Source organism: Mirounga angustirostris, unplaced genomic scaffold (assembly GCF_029215605.1).
Source record: "Mirounga angustirostris isolate CCGP_5_RB_7025 unplaced genomic scaffold, mMirAng1.0.hap1 SCAF_1, whole genome shotgun sequence".
Lineage (NCBI taxonomy): Eukaryota > Metazoa > Chordata > Mammalia > Carnivora > Phocidae > Mirounga > Mirounga angustirostris.
In genome coordinates this window covers 105,665,556-105,681,118 of record NW_026991709.1, presented here as the reverse complement: position 1 = coordinate 105,681,118, position 15,563 = coordinate 105,665,556, and the positions used below count along the sequence as shown (strand labels likewise).

Genomic DNA, 15,563 nt, shown 5'->3' with positions numbered 1-15,563 from the left:
TCCGCTCTTTGCATTAGGAAAAAGGAATATATGAACAGGAAAATGTTTGGCCGTGACAGGATAATCAATGAGAGACATTTATTTCATGGAACATCCCAGGATGTGGTAGATGGAATCTGCAAGCACAACTTTGACCCTCGAGTCTGTGGAAAGCATGCTACAATGTTTGGACAAGGCAGTTATTTTGCAAAGAAGGCAAGCTACTCTCATAACTTTTCTAAGAAGTCCTCCAAAGGAGTCCATTTCATGTTTCTGGCCAAAGTGCTAACTGGAAGATACACGATGGGCAGTCATGGCATGAGAAGGCCCCCTCCTGTCAATCCGGGCAGTGTCACCAGCGACCTGTATGACTCTTGTGTGGATAATTTCTTTGAGCCTCAGATTTTTGTCATTTTTAATGATGATCAGAGTTACCCTTATTTTGTTATCCAATATGAAGAAGTCAGTAACACTGTTTCCATTTGAAAAATCTTGGTACTGCTGAATTATTTGATATGAACTCAATCCAGCATTTGTAGCAGGTTTTGGATGGGTGGGACAGAGGAGGAACAGCATTGGACATTAATAGGGCACTTTTAAGACCCATTTTTTAAGTGCTAGAAAGTGAAATTTTTTAAAAGAAAAACACAAGTTTTAAAATGACCACTTATTCTTTAATTATTTACTAACTGTTGTCAGTGTGGAAAAGACTACAGGTTGCATACTCTTTTTATTCACACTTGTACATGTAGGCAGCAATGGTATTGGAAGCATTTTTAAAAAGAAACTGAACAGCCTAACTAACTAAATGTGACCTAAGCCTGGTGAAGTTTGGCCAAATGAAATGGAGGCTGTGAGCAAAGTGAGGGTTCTATTTATTTATAATGATAAAACTGACTGGAGCTAGTACTACCATACTTATTCCCTGTCCAAAGTATCACTTATGGTGTAGGATAAGTTCATGAAATTCTGGTGGGTGGAAAGAAATTTTTATTTCTATTGGCAGAACTGAAATGTATCACCCAAACTGAAATGTATCACCCAATCAGAGAGCATCAGTGACTTTAAGTGTTCTGCAGAATTTGCCTGAGGATTCAGAGGAAGTAAAAAAAAAAGAAAGAAAAAAAGAACCATTTGAAAAATTTTTGTCACCAGCAAAATTTTTCACTAACTGGTTATATGAAACTGATTCTTGTGTTGTTAAACTTCAGCCTTAGAAAACTCAGTCTCTTCCATTATCGTCTACCCCAATCTGAAGGAGTTGGGCAGCTAATTCAGTTAAAGCCAGTCTTGAGGGTTAGTAGTATTACTTTATTTTAGAGTTCCAGACCTAGGCCTTGACTGAAGGTTTTAGAGAAAGGAAGTACATCTATAACTGAATTGATAAGATTTATTACCGTGCTTTGCACAAAGTAGACTCTCAAAAGTATTTGTTGGCTTGGAAATATTGTTAAAGGTGGTTATCCCACCCCTATGCCTGCTTTGCCAGATGCAGCTGGGTTCTCTGGCTGACTCTCTATTTTACACTACTTAACAGAAACACAAACTTGGAAATTGTGCCACTGGCCCAGCTGGAGCAATGTCCGGTGTATATGCTAATGCCTCAGTTCAGAGAGGTAGCAGCTAGGTATACTTTGCTTTAAGCAAAGCGAATACCTGAATTTACAAAAGTGGAAGTGGTTGTTCACAAAAGAATTTTCACTGTGGAATTCTTTCGGATACTGAACTCTCCTAGTATGTTTGTGGCTATTTCATTTACACAGAACTTTTCAGGAACTCCTGTGTTGTTTAAAGCAAGATATATCTATCCTGATGTCTCAGTGACTCAGTCTGTTTAAGCACTTATCAGGGCTTCCACACAGTTATTTATTTTGCCCTAGTTGATCTTGTTGTTTGCTGCCATTGGCATGAAACAGCCAACTGTGGCTGTTACAGTTGTTCTTTCATTCAATTATAACTTGTAAACCAGTGATTCCCAATCTTTTTCAAGTTAAGACACCCTACCATTGCTTATTTGATTTTATGAAACTTGTTCCTTTTTTTCTCCTTAAAGGAAAATAAAGCTTTATGACATATTTATTTTTTTAATAAAACTAAGCAAAAATAAAAGTTCCGGTAATTCTTTAAAGCTTTTGTTGTTTTAGTTCCATTTAAGATAACTGAATTCAGCACATAGTGGATGATCTATCTGTAAATGCTGGTTGATTGGTTGAATGAATGTGTGATTGAGTGACAATGAACAGACCCAGTCAGAGCCTGCTGCTTAAACTTTTGTGCTTCAGGAATCAGCAGAAACTCTTTTAGTTATCAGTCAACTGTAAGTCACAAAACAAGACTGAATATTTTATTTAGCAGGTAAATATTTGAGGAAAAGGGACAAGTTGTATATCAGCAAACAGCTATAGTGAAAAATATGAACAGGTTGTCCCCATCAACAGGTGCTGAAGGAAATATGAAAAGGAATTGTAGAAATCTTGTCAGCTGTCAAGCACCTTAGCTTTCAGCCAACTTAAAGTAATATGATTGGTAAATGTGAGCATCTCTGACAGTACTTTCCCCCCAGTGCAATAATTTTTAAATTCCTGTATAGTATTGCATGTTGTTTTAACTAAGCAAGAGCTGTGGAGTCAGTCTAATTTTGTAATGGTTCCATGGCTTTAAAACATACTGAAAAGCATTCAGTAAATCTTTCTCCCTACTGACACAACTATAATTTACACCATTTCAGAAAGCTGGAACTTACTCTTAATTTAAACTATGGTTAAGATTGCCGGGGAGAGGCTGCAAACTCGAGATATTCCAGTGTCATACAGTCCTATAGACAGGAAGCCTTTTTTAATATGTGCAAAGTTTATAAATATTGGACCTTTGTAATTATAAATTCTAAAACCCAGCTCTGTGCTTTTTGCAACAAACCTGTTTATTTTCGTAAATGATTATTTAGATATTAAAGAGAATCATGAGGGCCTGAAATACTGATCATTAAAGAGGAATTTTTATTATACTAGGTCTGAAAATGACTGAAAAAGAATGTATTCAACATCCAAACAGTGCTATACAGTCAATTTAAATCAGAAAGGGGATTTTCTTCATTTAAGGACGGTAATACGACCACAAAATGTTCCTAGTTTTCCTTACTTGGGATCAAATAATCAAAATGTATTTAGAAAATTCTGTATAACACTTCTAAAATCTAATCCATATTGCTTATGTTGTTGCTATTTGTGTGTGTGTGTGTGTGTTTAAATAACTTAAGCTCTTCCATTATACTATAATTTTGGAAAAATCTCTTAACCTTTCATATGGTTAGTTTTCTCATATTTGAAAATAGGTTTTTTTTTGTTTTGTGGAGTTTTGGTGTTTTTGTTTTTTGAGAGACTACAAATAAGAATGATCCAACTTTGAGATCCTATAATGCAAAAATGTTTTGTAAAGTCCTGTACAAACTGATAGTGTTTATCTACAAATTAAAAGCCAGATACAGAGGTCCCTGGGTGGCTCAGTCAGTTAAGCGTCTGCCTTTGGCTCAGGTCATGATCCTGGGGTCCTGGGACTGTGCCCTGCGTCAGGCTCCCTGCTCGCGGAGGGGGAGTCTGCTTCTCCCTTTCCTTCTGCCCCTCCCCACTCCCGTCCCAGCTTGTGCTCTCTCTCAAATAAAATCTTTAAAAAAAAAGAAAATGTATTTGGCTTTTTAAAAAAAAAAAAGCTTTTATTAGAGGGAGAGTGGACAGGGGGAGGAGCAGAGGGAGAGGGAGAAGCAGACTCCCCACTGAGCAGGGATCCCAAAGTAGGACTCCACGTGGGGCTCAATCCCAGGATCCTGGGATCATGACCTGAGCTAAAGGCAGATGCTTAACTGACTGAGCCACCCAGGTGCCCCAGATATATTTTCTTTAGAGAAGACAGGGTTGGGTTTTAAAATCTGACCTATCCAGTTTATTGATTTAGGGACTCTTACTGAAGGCAAGTTAAAGAAATGAACAGTACTTTTTACCTTTTGCTAACTTTTCTCATAAGCTATCATGATAGAAAAATTTGCTATTGAAAGGTTTCATCAGCATTATTAGTTGGTCTTATTTGATATGTTATTGTTTAATTCACTGAGCCTATCTTCTGGAAGCCTGTCAGATGGAGCTCTTTTAAAGCTTAAATCTTACATGAATGGAAGTGTTTGTGTGTTAGAAGTGTTCCATGGACACTTTGCTAAACTTTCCAAGCTAGAGCAGAAGTGTCCAACCACTCTTAAGAATTTCAGAATTTCATGGACTTAATTGCTCTTAAGCACATGATGATTAATAAAAGGAAAAATGATCAAAAGCTTCTATGAATTCAGTGGTCTTTTAATGAAAATTTGTGTTACTTATCACAGCCATATCTGTGTTTGATATGTAGGATATAGTCTACAGACAGCATTTGGTGCTCAAATGGATTAATGGGATACTTACAATAACTCCCATATGCTGCTAGAGTTTATAGCCAACAGGCTAGAAGCCACTGGGCTAAACTATTTCTATATTCAATTTTTATAACTGTATATATCTCCTTAATTGTATCCAATCTTTTTTTTTTTTAAAGATTTTATTTATTTATTTGACAGAGAGAAAGCACAAGTAGGCAGAGAGGCAGGCAGAGAGAGAGGGAGAAGCAGACTCCCCACTGAGCAGGGAGCCCGATGCGGGGCTCGATCCCAGGACCCCCAGGGATCATGACCTGAGCCGAAGGCAGACGCTTAACGACTGAGCCACCCAGGCGCCCCAATTGTATCCAATCTTTAAAGAGCCTTAAGTCAGACCACTAAGGGGCTCAAACTAGTGTTCAAGAGCCTCTAACCCTTCTAATACCTGGCAAGTTTTAGGTGCCAAATTATCGTTTGGCAGGCCTTCTGTTTAGATGCATCAGCTGCCCTTCATAGTGTTTCACAGTACAGTAAAGACTGCATCTAATATATGTGAGTGGCAAACATACACTAAACAGATGCTTCTCGTGATAATAAGGGACTCTTCAGTGCTCATCAGTTTCTAAATCGGTTTTTGAGCAGCAGTGATGGATTTGGGGCATTAACCCACCCTTTTCTAATGAAGACCCTACTTAAAGGTCTGTATTTCATAGTACCTTCATCGAGAATTTAAGTCATAATTTCTAAGCTGAGTGCAATGAAATGTCCCACTTAGGAGTAGCAACCATAAATCTAATTAGCATTGGTCTTAAGGATCTAAGCTAAATGAACCCAGTAACTACAGCTTTAGTTCCAACCACTCATAAATGTAACTTCTTTCTTTCTTTTCAAGATTTTATTTGAGAGAGCGAGCACAAGCAGGGAGAGCAGCAGGCAGAGGGAGAGGGAGAGGCAGGCTCCCCACTGAGCAGGGAGCCTGCCACAGAGCTCGATCTCAGGACCCTGGGATCATGACCTGAGAATTGTCTAAGAGTGGGTTTTACAGACTCAAGCCCCCTTTGGGTGATCTTTTGTTCTTATATAGGAAAGAGTACACAGCTATTTAGAAAACATTTGTTGACTAGCTTCTAGAACCCTGGGAATTCCTCCTTGAAAGGGGACTGTGCTCCATGATCTAGAGTAGCTTCCTTTGCCTTAGCAAAGTACAGGGGTTTTTTTCAGCCTCTTTTTGTTAAGGAATATCAGAAACCCTTGTCTTTGTAAAGATTTCGTTGAAGTCTCAAATCTTATTAAGAATAACTCCACTCCTAAGTGTCTTGTTTTCTTGTATTCAGGAACTTCTTACAAAAAGACCACATTGAGCTTTGGCTTTGAAGAAAGGGACATCCACCTAGCTTTTCTTTTCTCTGTTGTACTTTCTTCCGAAGAGTCTTGTGGAAAGGATCAGGGTAATCAGATTGTTTTGGTAAAAATGCATAATGATGTTTTAAATCATAATGAATATAATGAATTCTTTATCATAACAAATCCAGAACAGGTTATTTCAACACTGATTAATTCAAAAGTGCAATATTTCCAAGGATTCTGTGTAATTCCCTTGGTTCTCCCCTCACTGTTATTGTTCTAGCCTCAAACACTATATTTCATTTGCAACATCCAAAAATAGGAAGGGATGAGCTTCATCTAGGGCCTTTTTTTTTTTTCAATGTCAAAAGTTGGAAAAACCTTACAAAAGCACCCCAGTGGTCTGCCATTTTTGTATTATTGTCCCAGGTTTTATCATGTGTCCATGCCTAAACCAATCCCTAGCAAGTAAGACAGAATCACTATGAATAATTAGAACTAACCAACATTCACACCGTAGGGCAAGTGAGTGATCCATTAAGCAAGCTGTCACCCAGACCTGAACAAGATTGGGATTTTGTTAGGAAGAAGGAAGGTGGCTGTTGGGGAGAAAAAACAGTAATTATCTGTCACACATACTGATTTTCAAGGTTAAGTTGAGGGATTGCATTAAAGGGCACTCCTTAGGAAGTTTTCCAATCTATTTCACAAAGACCCTAGGTATCCATTTCCTTAAAGACCAAATGGTTATGGAAGGAAAACCATTGTTCCAGAAAGCTTACAAACTGACATAAAGCTGGATTTACTACGTCTGGTCTTTGAAACTTCCAGATTCTAAATGGAGCTATTTTTAATGTGAAACTTTGGTCTTCCTAATGGACTGACAAGAAGGCCTATGCAGCATGGGGGGCAGGAACAAAAACCATTATGTTACTTAGGTTGGAATCCTAGCATCATTATCTCCATGTGGGGTAACTTGAGCAGGTTAGCATCTCTTAAGATTCCATTTCCTTATAATAAATAACCTCATGGTCTATATAAGGATTAAAGGAGAATTCATGTAGAATACATACCACGATAATAATACTGACTTCTTTTTACTTGAGTCAAGGACTCAAATGAGGCCAAATTGAAGATCTATATTTGGGAGTAGGGATAAACCCTACAAAGTTAAAGCATACATTTTCTTCGGTTTTAGACTCATAAACTCCTACTTCTTAGTAAAAAAAATTTTATTTTAATATATATTTTATTTGACATATATGTAATAAATATAAAAAATTAAGATAATTTACATTCTTTTTTTCAAAATTAGTCTTCAAAATCTGATGTATATTTTACTTTTTAATTTTTTTTTCTTCTTTTTATTTTTTCTTTTTTCATGTGTGGCCTTTTTTCCAAGGTTATCTCACATTACTCTCAATTTTCTTTCTTCTTTTTTTTAAAGTAAACTCTGCTTCCAATGTGGGGCTTGAACTCACAACATGAGATCAAGTGTCGTATGCTCTACTGACGTGGCCAGGCACCTGCCCCTCTCTCTTAATTTTCTTAATTCTCTACATTTTATTTATTTATTTATAATTCAATTAGTTAATATATAATGTATTATTTGTTTCAGGGGTACCAGTCTGTGATTCATGAGTCTTATATAATACCCAGTGTTCATTACAACCCTAGTAAAAAATTTTAAAAGTGTAAACTACAAAGATAAAATACAGGTAAGCAGAATATAATGAAAACAATAAATTAACTCTCCACCTTACCTTTCAGCGTCAAAGCCAACCCTCTAGCTTTATGGGACTGCTATGAAAGTCGGGTTCTCACTCAGAATTTGGGAGGGGAAGTGGGATTGGCAATGGGCAGCATCAGAAAAGGACTCATCCTTCAGTTTTGCTGGGATATTACAGGCGTGAGCTTGTGATTGATGTTGAGATAAGCCTACTCAGAGAGGAGAAATTTAAATCATTAGCAGCAAGCACACTCAACTAACTTTCTCCATTAATGCAGGCAAACATCTGGTGGAATTAAGGCCTTACCAGGCAGTATTCTGATAGAAACCCAGGAAAACCCAATTCTGGGTGTGCCCGGTTCTGCTTTGGATCAGTCACTTCAACTTCTCACAAAATCTTTGAGGAGGTATTTGTCCAAAGGAAGCAAAGCAAATAAACTATTATTAGTTGGGGTCTTGTCTCCAATCTCTAATATGGTAAACTAGACTGAAGGTTGGAAGGCTACTTTGTCTATTATCAGAACTAAATGTCCTCAGATCCAGCAGGCTATGTAGGAACCTTGCCTCCACTCCACCCTACTTCTGATGCCCTAACTGGGGTATCAGGCTTTACTTCTATGACACAAAGAAAAACCAGTTCCTGCCAGCTCCTGGAAAATAAAATTATTCATTACTTAAAGCAAGGGTTGATGAACTTTTTGTATAAAGAGGTTGACAGTAAGTATTATAGACTTGGTGGGTCATACAAAATCTCATAGCTACTCAACTCTGCCCCTATAGCACAAAAGCAGCCATAGACTCTGTGTAAGTGAATGGCCTAGTTGTCCAGTAGAACCTTCCTTCTAGCCTGCGGCCACTTACACTATATACCATTTTCATTCCATCTAAATAATTGAACCAAAGTTAGTTCATTTGATTTGTTACTTAGGATGTCCAGGTACTGTATCAAATATTTGCTTCTAGCCTCTACTGTAATTGTGCTCCTAATTACAGGGAAAGTCTATTATTACTTTCTAAAATCTGATTTCCTTTCCCTCCCTGTCCTATATGAGGCCATATTCAACTCAAAAAGAAAACTGAAAGCCTTTAGGAAGGCTATGCCTTTGTACTGATATTATTTGTGAAGGCAAGCTGCAATGCTTCTATTTTCTCTGAGGGCAGTGGTAGATCATGAGGCCATTATGCAAAGGGTTCCACCATTGCACTGATACACCCACCAGTTGAAAGGCAATCTTCTCCTTGCTGTTCTGGTTTAATAGAAGCCTCCCATCAGAGGGCAGAGTAGACAAGAGACCAACTGGTTCCAAGAGTAGCAGATAGTCAGCCTCTTATTGGGATGCCAAGTGGATGGAAAACTTTTCTGACTTTGGGGTTTTCTGTCATAGGATGACCAAGGGCATAAAGAAGCCCCTAAAGGCAAGGGGGTCACTTATAATTCCCATCCCTCTTTTTCAAGTTAGTGTTGTCAGGATCGTGGAACCCCTCCCCCGGCCCCCTCCCAGGGCCAGGAAATAGAGCAGGGAGTTTTTCTGGAGACACAGGGAGACAATAGGATGGTAAGGATAGAAACAGTATTACTGAACTGCAACCATATGTTTGACAAGACTCAGGATCAGCCCCAAGTCTGAAGAGGCCAACATCAGAGCCTGTAGTTGGACTGTATGGGAGCAAGAAATCAGGACTGGGACATGAGTTTTGTTCTATCCTTCCCAGAAACAGGGGCATATTTGATAAGCAAAAAAAGTGGGAAAAGAGAGCTGGCAGACATGCCTATAGGCTTTCCAAAAAAAGGAACTCTAGAAAGCTGTGGCAACTTTTCACAGAATTACCATAGGGCCTCAGGAAAGCCAACGAGGAACTAGTGATGGCTACAGCGGTGGTGATCGTGATGACTGGGCTGATGATGGTGGTCCTTCATGTTGATGGTGATTGTGATGCTGGTGATGGTAGCAATGGCGACACAGGGCTGATACAGGAGGAACGTGGTGATGGTTATGGTGGTAATGGTGATCGTGATGTTCGTGGTCAAGGTGCTCATGTAGGTCATGATGGTGGTGGTGGTGGTGATAGTGTTGTTGCTCTTTGTCCTGGTGGTGGTGGAAAGGGAGAGAAATCAAGACCTCTAGGACCTGAGCTAAAAAAGAAAGTGGGGGTAATACATTTTTATGGCCTTACTCCACTGTAAAAACTCTTAGAAGGGAAGTACACAAGTTTTGACCTTGATCCCTGCCTCAGAATTCAGTCTGATTACTTTGGAGTTAGGAAAGAAAAGCAGCAAACTCACAAGATTCTATTGATTGTTTAGCAAAAGACAGAGACCTGCGGTGAATGGTTTCCTATTTCAGTGGGCTTCTTGATTTTGAAAATGAAGTGGTTTTTTTTAATCCACCTCCACTGCTGACGGAGAGCATCAGGGCTGCCTTACTCTACAACTCCAGGGAGCATCCACTCATCAGTGTGACCGGTACTCCTGGAGGACTTTAATGCCCAGAGTGCAGCCATGCTTAAGGCCTTGGCCTAACAGAGAGCCTGAGGAACTGGGGCTGGACCCTGAAGGAAGAGTTAAGAAGGCAGAAAGTTCTCAAAAAGAAAAAAATAGGGCCAACAACAGAGAGGTAGGCCAGGCCTTAGGCTGGACAGAATAAGTAGAACATTCCCAGCAGTGGGCAGCGGTCCATAAACTTAGGAAGGGTGTAGTGTGATACCTACATTTGGAGTTGTTTCCTGTTCTGAACTATATTTACCTTGTGTTCTCCCCAAGTCATGAGTAAAGTCTTCCAAGAGCCTTGAGTCTTAAGGAATGCTCAGAAGAAGCTGCTCTTGGAGTCATGTAAAGAAGGAATAGGACAGAAGCCTCCAGGTGATAGACACCTGAGCCTGGAGAGGGATATTGAGCAACCACTACTGGTTGTCACTACCAAAAAATTGTAAGTCCCCTCTGTAGAAATTCAGGGGCATATACTGGCCTTCCCATAAATAAGTGCAATGGGAGGAACTGAGTAATTTTTTGGGATATTAAAGAAGGCTGGAGAACTTGGAGATATTTAGGTACAGTAATATTTACTCATGTTTATTGAACACTTGATAATTATTGAACATTTGCTGTATGTTAGGCTCTGTATTTAAGTGCCTGCTGGGCCTTATCTCAATTTACAGTTGAGAAAATAAAGCCTATAACAAATTAGTTTGATCAAGAGAATGTAGCCAGTGAGTGGTGGAGCTTTATTTAAATCTGTATGCTAAATTCCAAATTTGCAGTCAGAATCAGTGGTCTCCAAACATTGTGATGATACATTCCTATCATTAAAAACTTGGGGGAGCATACCCTATTGTACATGTATTTATTTATTCATAAATTATATATATCTTCTTTTCCACTAATAGATTATATATATATTACAAGATAGACATGAAAATAGAAATAAAACAAGAAAAAGATGAAGTAAAAATGTAAAACAAAAGATAAAAAAATTTAAAAACAAGAAATGTAATGTTTTTATATTTATTAAATATACACAAATGTTTTTGTTCTCACTAAAAAAGTACTACTAATAATAGCTGAGAAAAGTATATCACAAAGGTACTTATAGCCAATAGAAGTCCATCACTGACTATACTTCAGCTAGTAAATATTCCTATTTCCAGATGTCAATCAGTTAGTCTTGCAAACTAATATAAAAATACCACGTTTTAATTTATATTGTATATATTATATATACTATATTTTTATATTTTTACCATACAGCTTCAAATTCCATTGAAACTTCATTTAGATGGTGTTTAAACAAGAAAATTCTACTTCTGTTTCTGAGAATGCATAGGTGAACATTTTTATGTGATACCTTTACCCTTTTTCAAAGAAGCAGAATAACATAAAATGGAAACATATCAAAATATTCTTTTTCAAAATGCTCTCTCACAGGTTTCTTGTGAAATGCATAAATATTTCTCTCTCTTTTAAAAGTGAAATTTTCACTTGAAAATATAGTTGAAATGTGTGGAGGTTTTTGGTTTGTGTGTGTGTGTTTTTTTTCCAAAATATTCTAGGTCACTAGAATCAGCTACTTGTCATCAGAAAACAAGGTCAGCAACTTTGAAACATTAGAGGTTTCATAAAATAAAAATGTATAACTGATCTTTAATTTCACCTTTCATTGAAGAACTTTGTCACGAGATAACCAGTGAATCTAGGTGTGATATAAAGATTTTTGTGGCCACAACCCATCTTACAAATTTTAACAAAAATTGAACTATTTGAGACAGGTTTTGGCAAATATTTTCTGTAAAGGGCTTGCTTGCAAATATTTTAGGTTTTTCAGGCCATGCAGTCTCTGTTGCAACTATTCAACTCTGCTCTCGTTGTCTGAAAGCAGCCATAGACAATATGTAAACCAATGAGTGTGACTGTATAAGTAACATTTTATTTACAAAAAGAGGCATCAGACTGGATTTGGCTGTGGCCATAGTTTGCCAACCCTAGACTTAGGATGTTATCATCTTTAAACCCACTCTACCAAGCACAAATCTGGGATAGGTTGCAGTACTCTGAAAGGGACAAGAGTGCAGCTGCCTCCCTCTGCTCAGGGAACCCCTCGCTCTTTCCTGAGGGCACTCAGGTGACTGCACGTGACAGGTGCCCATCCAACGGACAGGCCTCTTAGGGTGCCAGTGTCAGAAAAGTGAAAAGTTGGAGACCCTTAAGATTTTTCTTTAAAATTTTTTAGACAAAAATGGATGTAAATAGTTGTTTCAATATTTTTGTCCCTCATCTTCATTGATCATTGTTCATACCCCACTTTTGAGATGACTTCAAGCTTCTGCACATCTACCCACAAAAGTAGGTCACTGGGATAAGCACGGGAGGTGAAATGAAGGAGAGGGTGTGTGGGACCTTTACTGTCTCTAACGCTAGCCCCCTCTCAGAGGGGGGAGGCATCAATATGATGGCATGGTTGCCTTCGAGGATGAAGGTCTAGAAGTACAGAGACGAACTAAGGGAAGAAGAAACAAACAGGGCCTGTGGCCTTTGGAGAGACTTTCTAATGGCCATCCAGACCACGTCTGTCACACCTTTACCACACTACACTTTGGGGTAGACGAAGCTGGGAGCTCTTTGAGTGTATCTTTGTATCTTTAGTACCTTCTTTAGAAACCAGGTGTTGTGAGCACTCAGTAATAATGTTCGGTGAGTGAGCGGGTGCAGATGCGCAGAAGAGCCACAGGATTTTGGGTCCCATTCTTAAGGCATAAGATTAATTTAAAATTAGCTAAGATAGACACATAAACATATAAGGCAGGATATGTCCCCAAAGTGTCGCTGGGCATTGCAGCCCCACCCCAAGTGAGGGAAGGAGGAAATCACTGTGACTCAGTAGAATGGGACATGTCCCCATCACCAGGAGATGAGTTACATGAGGATATGTAAGGTGAGGCACCAGGTTTTTTTATTTTTAAAGATTTTATTTTACTTGAGAGAGAGAGAGAACATGAGTGGGAGGAGAGCGGCAGAGGGAGACGAAGAGGGAGAAGCAGGTTTCCCGCTGAGCAGGGACCCTGATGCGGGGCTCGATCCCAGGACCCTAAGATCACAACCTGAGCTGAAGGCAGACACTTCACCGACAGCCTCCCAGGCGCCCCGAGGCACCAGGTTTTTAAATTGTCTTTTCCCAGATAGCCAGACTGGTAATAATTTCGTTGATTTGATCAATACAGACTGAGAGGCTGGAAAATTCTGGCAAAACACAATCTACTTAATGCCAAATTATGTGGTTTGTTCAGACCTACTAAACTGGTAAATGCCAAATTCCTTCTCCCTTGGTGCCACATGAATGTTCCCTGCAATGATTAAGTGCAGAATCTCAAATCATGTCAAGACATCGCCAGCTGATGGTTTTCGGCAGGCATGGCTTCCCCTGAAGACATGGGTTAATCTTATCATCTGTATGTCACATATGTGAGCTGCTGTCAGTTTAGGACTAAAGTGTTGTTAAATCTGGACATTATTTGTCAATTAAGATTACCTTTGGTCACATTAAGCTTGGTGGGCCCTTATATAGGTTTGCTCTCTCTCTCTCTCTCCCTCTCCCTCTCTCTCTCTCTCTCTCGCTCTCCTCACTCCCCCTCTCTCAGCTCAGCTTTCTGAAATTTTCTGCTGAATCAACATAATCACTTCTCTTTGGGGCAGGGAAATGGACCACACAGTTTGAAAGAGAGCGAATAGAGGTATGAGTAGAATGTGTAAGCAGAAAATTACTTTTTAAATAGCAAAGGACTCTGCTCATAGAAAGAAAACATAAATTCTATCCCCAGCTTTCCAGAGAGCTTTATCCAAGTTACTTAACGTTTCCAGGCCTCAGTTTCCTCATCTGTAAAGTGAGTGAGTTAGATCTCTACTGCACCTTCCAACTCTATGATCCTAAGACAAATTAACAAATAATAAATCTATAGCTTCAATCATTAGTACTAAGACCATGACCTTAGAGACATATATACATTTCGTGAGGAAAGTCATCTGATTCCGAGCGGAGTGACTCCCTAGAAGGATCTCACAAATGGAAGGTGGAAAATCCAAGTTGAAATCCAAGATTATTCCCACGTGTGACTCTGATCTCCACAGATATATTTGCTGCCTGTAATAGAGGAGCCCCTCCCTAGGACAGAGCCACTTTCAGTCTCCATTTCTATTTTTTTTACTTTTATTTTTTTATTTTTGTTTTTTTTACTTTTATTTTTTTTATTATGTTAATCCCCATACATTACATCATTAGTTTTAGATGTAGTGTTCATGATTCATTGTTTGTGCATAACACCCAGTGCTCCATGCAGAAAGTGCCCTCCTCAATACCCATCACCAGGCTAACCCATCCTCCCACCCCCATCCCCTCTAGAACCCTCAGTTTGTTTTTCAGAGTCCATCATCTCTCATGGTTCGTCTACCCCTCCAATTTCCCCCCCTTCATCCTTCCCTTCCTGCTATCTTCTTCTTTTCTTTTTTCTTAACATATATTGCATTATTTGTTTCAGAGGTACAGATCTGAGATTCAACAGTCTTGCACAATTCACAGCGCTTACCAGAGCACATACCCTCCCCAGTGTCTATGACCCAGTCACCCCATCCCTCCCACCCCACCCCCCACTCCAGCAACCCTCAGTTTGTTTCCTGAGATTAAGAATTCCTCATATCAGTGAGGTCATATGGTACATGTCTTTCTCTGTTTGACTTATTTCGCTCAGCATAATACCCTCCAGTTCCATCCATGTCGTTGCAAATGGCAAGATCTCATTCCTTTTGATGGCTGCATAATATTCCATTGTATATATATACCACGTCTTCTTTTTTTTAATTAATTAATTAATTAATTTTTTAAAAGATTTTATTTATTTGAGCCAGAGAGAATGAGAGAGAGAGCACATGAGAGAGGGGAGGGTCAGAGGGAGAAGCAGGCTCCCTGCCGAGCAGGGAGCCCGATGCGGGACTCAATCCTGGGACTCCAGGATCATGACCTGAGCTGAAGGCAGTCGCTTAACCAACTGAGCCACCCAGGCGCCCCAACACATCTTTATCCATTCATCTGTCGATGGACATCTTGGCTCTTTCCACAGTTTGGCTATTGTGGACATTGCTGCTATAAACATCGGGGTGCACGTACCCTTTTGGATCCCTACTTTTGTATCTTTGGGGTAAATACCCAGTAGTGCAATTGCTGGATCATAGGGTAGCTCTATTTTCAACTTTTTGAGGAACCTCCATACTGTTTTCCAAAGTGGCTGCACCAGCTTGCATTCCCACCAACAATGTAGGAGGGTTCCCCTTTCTCCGCATCCCCGCCAACATCTGTCGTTTCCTGACTTGTTCATTTTAGCCATTCTGACTGGTGTGAGGTGGTATCTCACTGAGGTTTTGATTTGGATTTCCCTGATGCTGAGCGATGTTGAGCTCTTTTTCATGTGTCTGTTGGCCATTTGGATGTCTTCTTTGGAAAAATGTCTGTTCATGTGTTCTGCCCATTGTTTGATTGGATTCTTTGTTCTTTGGGTGTTGAGTTTGATAAGTTCTTTATAGATTTTGGATACTAGCCCTTTATCTGATATGTCATTTGCAAATATCTTCTCCCA

At 39.3% G+C, this 15,563-nt stretch overlaps 1 protein-coding gene and 1 long non-coding RNA gene across 3 annotated transcripts in view; both read left to right on the top strand.

Moving 5' to 3' along the window:
* The window catches only part of TIPARP (TCDD inducible poly(ADP-ribose) polymerase), a 35,887-nt gene extending 28,955 nt beyond the window's left edge, over window positions 1–6,932 (top strand). Inside the window, exon 6 of the mRNA XM_045903490.3 lies at window positions 18–6,932. Within this exon, the coding sequence (XP_045759446.1) occupies window positions 18–465 (448 nt within the window). The 3' untranslated portion in view covers window positions 466–6,932. The remainder of the gene's footprint in view (window positions 1–17) is intronic.
* A 163-nt stretch (window positions 6,933–7,095) lies between these two features.
* LOC135363822 (uncharacterized) overlaps window positions 7,096–15,563 on the top strand; it is a 35,364-nt gene continuing 26,896 nt past the window's right edge. For both annotated transcript variants that reach the window (XR_010409952.1, XR_010409956.1), the window contains exon 1: window positions 7,096–7,437. This is a non-coding gene — a long non-coding RNA (uncharacterized LOC135363822). The remainder of the gene's footprint in view (window positions 7,438–15,563) is intronic.